Genomic DNA, 9,798 nt, shown 5'->3' with positions numbered 1-9,798 from the left:
CATGTTTAGTTTTTGACACCTGTAGAGAAAAGACCACGAGAATAAAGGATAGTTCGGAATGCGACTGTTGTTTTTGGTTAGGCTACTAAAATTTGAATTCAAAATGATGATACTCAGGTTGAAACGTCAATGGTTATTCCTCGTAAATATCACTGTCCATTGACAACATCTTGACACTAATAGATATGTAATTAGGTCATATAAAGCACCCTTGACATAATTAAGTCGAAAGTAGGTCACTGCTGTTTTCTTGTTGAAACAATTAATTTTAAAGGTCACTGAACGCCGATGACAGTTTTAAACTATCTGACACTTATTATCCGCGTTGATAGTATTAAATAGATAATACCGTCTAATATTAACTTTACCAGCTGATAGAGCTTGATTTCAGCTATCTGTATAGTCATCTAAATATTTACTTTACCTGCTGATACAATTCAACATGGTGCAGAAAAGTAGGACGTAAAACTCATTCATTTCATTTCATTTCTGATACAATTCAATTTCAGCTGCCAATAAAGTCCGCTAAACATTTGCTTTACGAAATGATAGAGTTCCATTTCAGCTCCTACATAACCATAAAATATTTAATATTTGCTTTACTAGCTGATAGAGCTTAATTTCAGCTATCTGTATAATCAATATTTACTTTACCATCTGATAGAGCTTAATTTCAGCTATCTGTCAAGTCCTCTAAATATTTACTTTACCAGCTGATAGAGCTTAATTTCAGCTATCTGTCAAGTCCTCTAAATATTTACTTTACCAGCTGATAGAGCTTAATTTCAGCTATCTGTCAAGTTCGCTAAATATTTACTTTAACAGCTGATAGAGTTTAATTTCAGCTATCTGTCAAGTCCTCTAAATATTTACTTTACCAGCTGATAGAGCTCAATTTCAGCTATCTGATAGTCATCTAAATATTTACTTTACCAGCTGATAGAGCTCAATTTCAGCTATCTTTATAGTCATCTAAATATTTACTTTACCAGCTGATAGAGCTCAATTTCAGCTATCTGATAGTCCTCTAAATATTTACTTTACCAGCTGATAGAGCTCAATTTCAGCTATCTGTCAAGTTCGCTAAATATTTACTTTAACAGCTGATAGAGTTTAATTTCAGCTATCTGATAGTCATCTAAATATTTACTTTACCAGCTGATAGAGCTCTATTTCAGCTATCTGATAGTCATCTAAATATTTACTTTACCAGCTGATAGAGCTCAATTTCAGCTATCTATATAGTCATCTTAATATTTACTTTACCATCTGATAGAGCTCAATTTCAGCTATCTATCAAGTCCTCTAAATATTTACTTTACCAGCTGATAGAGCTCAATTTCAGCTATCTGATAGTCCTCTAAATATTGATGTATTGAGCACTATTTTAACAGTGGTATTTCTATATCTCTCTACAATTGATGTATTGAGCAATATTTTAACAGTGGTATTTCTATATCTCTCAACAATTGATGTATTGAGCAATATTTTAACAATGGTATTTCTATATCTCTCTACAATTGATGTATTGAGCAATATTTTAACAATGGTATTTCTATATTGCTCTACAATTGATGTATTGAGCACTATTTTAACAATGGTATTTCTATATCTCTCTACAATTGATGTATTGAGCAATATTTCAACAATGGTATTTCTATATTGCTCTACAATTCTATAAAGTCAGAAAGCTTTGTGCATGTTCATAATGTCAAGCTAGTACGAACTTAGTTTTATACCTTGACATCAATAGCCACCTTTCTTGTGTCACAGAAGTTTGTAAATGCATCTACTTAATTGGATCGTAATCACGCGGATACAGCCAATCAGAGGCCAGGACAGGCAGTCTGTAAATAGCTCTTTCTGTTGAGAGCTGAATTTGCTGAGATACAATCCATTCAGATCTAATCGCTGCATAATGTGATAAGAGAAAGGTGACTGTTGCAGTCAAGATATAAGACATTACATGTTAAAATTTGACAATTTGAAGATGTGAACAGTAGTGCAGTCGAGGGGCGGTGTGGTTAAGGAAGGGGAAGAGGGTGGGGGAATTTGTGTTGGTGCTGTCACAGGCGACTCTCAAACACCCATATTCATTGAGCACTACGTGTTAGTGGAAAATCGTATATATCTGCATTATCAGCTCACTCTTAAGCATTTTCAGAATTTCATCTTGTATGTCCAGCTATCTTATCTCGAATCTCGAATCTTAAATAATTAGAGTATTGATCCCAGTTTATTAAAAAAATATAAACTGTATTCTGTTAGCCTATAACAAGAACTTTGCATTTAGATTGGTTACAGTTACAGTCCCACCTTTCCCTGGACTCAGGCGGAGAAGTTCTACCGACTAGAGAGGGATGAGGGGGCATAGCTCCATTGAGAAAGCAAAGCAAATCCCACGAAATTCAGCGGGTTGTACGCCAGCGAATATAGCCAATTAGAGACTTTGACAGACTTCAAATTGGTTATTGTCTGCCTGTACTGGGTGGACTACAAATCTTACGAGCGGGATAATTGCATCGTAGGACACTGACGACAATATAACATTATACTTTATTATCAGTCAATACATAGAAATAAGCGCCATTAACAGACACCGTCTAGTACCTCATGTAGTATATCTTCCATGACATTCCACGTCTCGGCAAATTTAGCTTTAGAGGGATCCGAAGCAACAATTCTCAGCTCATTCATATCGGCGCCATCGGTAATTCCTATGGCGTGGATAATCGTTCCGGAAGTTTTGGCCAACGTCGCTGCAGAATAAGGAGCAGGATTGGAGTTTCCATCAGCAAATAATACAATATGTTGCGGGGCTGCAAATCGAGAATTTTCACTCAACATCCTTTGGGCTCTCGTTATGCCAACTCCGGCAGATGTACCGCCATCGTCTGGGAATTTAAGAGCACGAATTTGCGATGCCAACGCTTCGGCGTCACCAGTAATTTGAATTACTGCTTCGATAGTAAAATCAAAAACTACAACACCAACTCTTATCGCAGATTCGCCTATATTGAATCGTGGCATGGCATCTGCTAACTTGTTTACCATACCTTCGAAATTTCTTGCTCCGATTGAAGGCGATCCATCCAGTACAAAAACTACATCAAGTATTCTAACGCATTCTGAAATTAGAATGTTAGATGACATAATAGGAAGGTTAACATGGCGAACACACTATTCTCAAATTACTCCAAACGTTTCGAAACATTATACAGGCAACATTATCAACTAACACTTTAACTTAAAACATTACCTGTAAGCCTTTTGAAACGTAGTATGTCAGTAGCAATATATATCGATATAACCGAGATTGAAGTTATAAGTTAAAAACAAATTTAAAAAAAAATAAATTTTGACTTTGGCCTCCGATACCGCAAGCTGTCAGCGACCATTTACAAGATTCAAGAGTAACTAGAAGGTGAAGTAACTTGGTATAGATACAATACTCAAAGATTTCGGAGAATAAAATCAGGGGTTGAAATACGATTCTGTATGTACAGATGGCCGGATTAATTCAACTAGAAGGAAGGACTTGCCCGATTCATCTAGTGTTACACGAGATAAAATTATCCCCACCCCATAGGAGACCCGCAAATGATAAATCAAGTCAACTTACGACAATATAATAGATTAGAGACATCCCAATTTCCAGTCGCCAAACATTGAATTAATGCAGCACCTCGTAGACGTGTAGTTCTTGGATTACAGGAGTAAGATGCTGTTTTTGTGTATGTGGTGCCACTAGATGCCGTACCAGTGGATGCAGTACCAGGGGGAGGAACTCCACAATCTTTAGCTGAAAAAGATCTAGACAGCATTAGAAATGATGGCAACTAGAAGATTGTGACACACTAGCAATCACAAAAAAAGAACAGAAATGTAGTTGTGGGCTGCATATAAACAACTTCCTAATCGAATTTAGTTGAAATCGTTTATTTCGAAACCAAATACCTCTTTTCAGTCTGAAATGCGTTCCCACGATTGCTGTACTTCATGTAAAGAGTTCAAGAGCTGCGACCAATGTTTGCCAAAATTTTGGATTTCATGCTTGTTTTGCGCTCCGAAAGCCGTTAGTACTAATTTTGTCTATTATGGCCAAACCCCATTGAATTCCAATTTGAATGAAATTAAGATTTAAAATAATTACAAGGTTTACAGAAGAAGTAAATGTCGAGACTTACGTTCACAAACAAGTATATTAGCTATATCCCACTTCCCTGTATCAAGACACTCAATCTGTGAATTACCACTTTGTCTTACAAATCCTTCATTACAAATATAATCCGCTGTATCTGTGTATGTAGTACCACTTGAGGCAGTTCCAGTGGATTCAGTACCAGGAGGAGGATCTCCACAATCTTTCGCTAAAAACAGCAGATATAAACATGTTAAAGATAGCTTGCTAATATACGCCCACTGGTAGCTTTGATTTTTTTTCCATTGGCAGTACAGTGACAATCTGGAAATACTCAACCTTCAGTCATACACTTGTGAACTTTTTGGGTGATGTTATTAGTAATAATTATATTAACATACTTCTGTGAAAAAAAATGCATTTCTAGTTTGAATTTTTTTCTCTACTGTCCGTTAAAAATGGGAGTCATTGTCAAATTCAAACTTGACCACGATTTTACTATAAATAAATGAATATAGTTTTACGCCTTAACGTAAATCAGACCAATTTTATTTAAAAACCAGATGAAAACTAGTCTCCATTGTGCTAACAAATTTTGAAGCGTTTTGACTAAGTCAAGGACAATAACTCAAAAACCTTCACTGAAAAACTATTTAAAATGGAGGTAAATTTTAAGTTATCCTTTTTTGCGTAAAAAAACTGCAGTACGGATTTAAGCAAAAATAACGCCTAATTGTGGAGAAATATATACTACTTATTCTGAACGTTTTGTTTTCCATTGAATTCCGTTACGATGCCTTCCACTACCATTAAAAAGTATTTTCGATCTACAAGTCTTAAAGGACTCGTTCACAACAGAAACAAATTGGCAAGATCTAAATATTGTCTCATATTTGATATATATATATATATATTTTTTTTTTTTTTGTTTTTTTTATTCGCCGATGTAACATTCATCGATTTTTCGAGCAAAGAAATGAAATTCGAAGACATTTTCATAACAACTTAATTTTGATTTCGCAATGTGGATGACACTGTTTTGTTTTTTTTTTTTCTGATACTAAAAATACACATTGCGTCTATGGAACGGAAACAACCAAACTATTATGTTATTACGTTTACGATTTGAAATAAAAAATGAAGGATTACAGAAGAAGTAAATGTAGAGACTTACCTTCACAAACAAGTATATTAGCAACATCCCACTTCCCTGTATCTAGACATTCGAGCTGTATATTACCACTTTGTCTTTCATATCCAGTATTACAAGTATAATCCGCTAAGCTTTTGTATGTGGTACCACTTGATGCAGTTCCCGATGACATGGCAGAAGGCACTGATGGTAAAACAGCTCCACAATCTTTAACTGGAAAAAGATTTAGACAGCATAAGAAATGATTCCAACTAGCAGATTGTGACACACTAGGAAGGAGACAAAAATAGAACTGAACATATCCTGAAATTGTTGTGAAACTGTATAATCCGTTGACTAGTTCTGGACACCATATAAAACTTCTACCTCGAATTTAGTTGAAATCGTATATAATAGCCAAACCCCATCGAGTTCAAATTTGCATTCAAGTAGGATTTAAATAATAATTTCAAGTATTACAGAAGAAGGTATCATAGACAGAAGATTAAAACATGTTTAAGGTTTGTTAAGAATTTCAAGATTGATTACAGAAGAAGTAAATGTCGAGACTTACATTCACAAACAAGTATATTAGCTATATCCCACTTCCCTGTAACTAGACAGCTAATCTGTAAATTACCGCTTTGCATTACATATCCTTTATTACAAGTATAATCCGCTGTTTGTGTGTAGGTGGTACCACTTGATGCAATTCCTGTGGATCCAGTACCTGGAGGAGGATTTCCACAATCTTTAGCTGAAATGGACCATATACCAGTTAAATTCGATTCAAATCTTTAAGGAACGTCCGTTAAGACATTGGGAAACAGATATTAATTTTTGGTACAAAGATATAGTTTCGAATTTAAGACTAGCATTAAAATTACAATCGTCTCACGCGAGAGGTTAGAGTTTTTATTATATTGCGGACGAACATTTCATTCGAGGCTAAAACATTAAAAATTGTGATTTTTCTTTATGGATTATCAAAACCTGAAAAAAAAAGATTACAACTCGTGAAGATTAAGCGTTAAGAAACTAAAAAAAAAAAAGGAACTCACGTGGGCATGCGATGTCAGGTACAGTCCAAATCCCATCAGCACCACAAGTAGATATAGCAACACCACTTTTATCATAACCATCATTACAAATAAACGAACAGGTGTCTTGATATTTATTGTTACCAGTACATTGTTCTAATTGAATATTTGGGATGACAAACGAAGTCACAGGACCACAAACAGTTTCACAAGATGTCTAGAATATAAAACGGAGGTCGGTCGAATCAAGATAGAGATATACATTTATTGTGTACTGGCTATATCTGGGCCATGTAAAAATTTGTCCGAAAGCCTAAGCCTGTGAATAAAAACATGACTACCAAATTACATATTTGATTTTCAGGTCGTCCGGTTCATGTAAATCTCACACTTGGATGTCTGGACTACCACTGAACTTAAGAACCACGGGCAGATGGTGAACACAAGGACTAGAAAACGGGAAATGTGAATGTCTATTAGCTTTAAAACTAAAATCTATTGAAAGTTACTTACACCTTCACAATTTGGAGTACATAAGGTTACATTACAATCAAAATTCAAATTTGCACTGTGGGCCAAATGGAATGCAAAGAAATAGGGGCTTCTAAATGTTTTACCAGTTGTTACAAAACCATCTGTTCGGTCAAATATTAACCCATCACCACATCTACAAAACAAAATATCCATGTTAAGATACACTCCTCGACAGTTTCCGACAATTCTCGATCCTCGACAGTTTCCGTACAGCTGAATCTTTTGCAATGATTTTGCAGAATTAATGGTAGATGTTAATTATCAAGTGGAATTAGTCTGAAATATTTTCTTGCTGATAGAGTTTGTAGCCTACTAGTTGTATGTGATTAAAAGCCAGGGTTTTGCAATGAGTTCCAGTAGAATTTCTATAAATGATAGTGTAGTAGAAAAACAGCATATAGCGTAGTATCTGCATTATGTACACAAAGATCCGCTTGAATTATTGAATTATTCATAATAGACCTAGTTGTATCCCCCCCCCCCCCCCCCCCCCCAAAAAAAATAAAGAGATTTAAATACTTACCCGGCTACTAATACTGCGTAACGTTCTCCATCGTCTGAAATCGCATCACAACTTACTGGTTTCAATCCCACATTTTGCTCTAAAAATAAAAAAAATTGATAAAATCGAGATAACATAGGTCGTTGAATACATTTTAGATTCAGGTTTCATCTGTTTAATAAGTTATGGATTTACGGAAATATACCCAGTCTCGCTCACAGGACCCAATCGGATAGGTAAACCCGAACCCAGTAGTAAACTCGAACCCAGGAGGTAAACCAGACTTACGAGCACCAGTATAAGAACCGAATAAGGAATATCTTCTATCTAAAGCAATCGAGCCAACTGCATCTTGATCGTCGACTGTTTGAATACTTAAAGATAATTCAGCTTTAGGAACAGATCCACCAACGATAGATTGTTTTTCTATGTATGCTTGTGGTCTGAAACGAGAGAGAAGATGTTTTAATACCTGTGAGTAAGAACGGGGGCTATTGGTAAAAGCGATTCAGTGTTACAATGTAAAAGTATTCAAACAAAATAAATTAGTGAAATTGCCATTATTCTGCTACACATTGACAGCATGGAAAACTTCTCTTTGAAGGAGTCCATTACTCTACTACCTTTACTCCTGATTTTGCAAATTTTTGGACGAGATTTTAGATTAACGGAATTGTCTTGCTTGTATAGAGAGCATGGAAAACAGTGTATGTAAATTGTAGATAGTAAACCAACCCATCTCTTATAGAATGTTGACCACTGTCATCTTTACCATGATCAGAATAAGTACACACTACAGTAACCAGTTTAGTTTTGGTCAGAATCAAACCATCCAATTCACCGTAATGTACCTCTACCTCAATATCAAAATTATCAGACCCATCTTTTTGCTGAAATAAATTACGATATGAGTTAAAATGATACAGATATCCTTCAAAATTAATAGTTTTTCAAATTTCAAATTGTAAAGTTGAGAGACTTTTTAGTTAAGTTAAAGGGTGTTAACCTTATTGCTTTCAAACCTTACTGGTTACTTACATTTAACTCACAGAGGTTATCACGAGTTGTTAAGGTTGCTGGTAGAGTGTAATGTACAGAATCTGTGGTAATAAACGACTTTTCACCATTTTTACATTTAGCAATAGCCGATATATCTACGTCTGTCAGGATATTTAATACTGCACTGTTCGCTGCTTCATTAGCCCCACAGTCGATAGTTACTGAAAATTAAGGCCACGTTTGATTTTAAAGTGGACGAAGACATTGTAAAGAAATGGAAATTTGAAGGCTGTATCAAGCTAATATTGTGAAGAGAGTGTGCCAAGAGGTACCTCTCGTTTTTGAGCAATCGTATCTTAAAGTCTCAGAAACCGATTTTTTTAGCTAAGCCAATCATAAGTTCACTGTCGAAATTTGAGCCTTCAAATCCAGGTGTCCAGAATTATCTGCGTTTTGAGACACCGTCATATATAGAAAAGACATCTATAACAAAATAGGAAAAAGAAATTCCTAGCTTTGAGATATTTTATTGAAGTTAGTATGCGATTTTAGTTATGTTTAGTACTTCTGAAGGCGACATTATTTCGAGACTCAAATCAACAACCCACCCTCCCCCCCCCTCCCCCCCCACCCACCCAAAAAATTGTCCCTTAAGGCTATGATACTTACCATCGATAATACTATTAGTGTCTTTGACTAAAGAAAAACTCTCGACTCCTACTACAATCTAAAAAAAAAAAATTTGGAAGATTATTTCCATAGTGGCAAATATTACTGTGCAATAATTTGCAAAGATATCTTGGTCCTTATTTTCTTTTCCGTGGAAGTTGTCAATTCAATAGTAAGCTAAGATATCTAGGCCCTTCTTGTCTGTATAAGATCAATTATTGATACAAAGTTTACATTACATATAGGAAAATGTTTAAACCAGCGCCTCGGATATTTAATTTTTGAAGAATGTGAACATGTCCCCTGGATGCGAGTGAATTTTTATACAAGACAAGTTTCCTTTAACGTTTGACTTTTAAAACTTAGAAAAGTCGGTCTAGATCCTATTGAAACCAATTAGATATTGATAATATAAAATTCCAGATAAAATTCCAGGTTTTAAAAATATAGAAATAATACTGAAAACTTCCAGCAAGAAAAAATAATGGAAGTAACCTCGCCATGTTGCTAAATCTGTAAAAATAAAAATGTTAAAGTGAATATACAGCAAAGTATTCATGCCATTCTATAGACCGAAATGGACATTTTTTCAGTTGTAGGCTGATGTCAAAATCAGTGGTGTTCCTAGGAAAAATTAGTTGAGAGAGAGAGAAAGGGGGGCGGGGCGAGAAGGGGCCACAATAATTCTCAGGGGGCCCCAGCCTAAGTTGTCATGGTGTACATTAAAAAAATGTCGGGAGCCTCTTTTCTGAAAAGGGTAGGGGGGGGGGGGGGGGGGTTG

General features: G+C 35.4%; 1 protein-coding gene across 1 annotated transcript; it reads right to left on the bottom strand.

The window, feature by feature from the left end:
* Window positions 1–2,589: 2,589 nt before the first annotated feature.
* LOTGIDRAFT_159256 (hypothetical protein) lies at window positions 2,590–9,602 on the bottom strand (the record flags this gene model as incomplete). Its single annotated transcript, XM_009052884.1, has 13 exons — window positions 2,590–3,128; window positions 3,623–3,802; window positions 4,188–4,370; window positions 5,316–5,507; window positions 5,848–6,030; window positions 6,335–6,530; window positions 6,827–6,980; window positions 7,371–7,449; window positions 7,638–7,792; window positions 8,085–8,239; window positions 8,388–8,569; window positions 9,018–9,075; window positions 9,591–9,602. The coding sequence occupies 13 exons, from the start codon at window positions 9,600–9,602 to the stop codon at window positions 2,590–2,592; spliced, it is 2,268 nt and encodes a 755-aa protein (XP_009051132.1).
* Between the last annotated feature and the right edge of the window lie 196 nt (window positions 9,603–9,798).

This window comes from Lottia gigantea, assembly GCF_000327385.1.
Source record: "Lottia gigantea unplaced genomic scaffold LOTGIsca_19, whole genome shotgun sequence".
Lineage (NCBI taxonomy): Eukaryota > Metazoa > Mollusca > Gastropoda > Lottiidae > Lottia > Lottia gigantea.
This window is presented reverse-complemented; position numbering and strand designations above follow the sequence as displayed.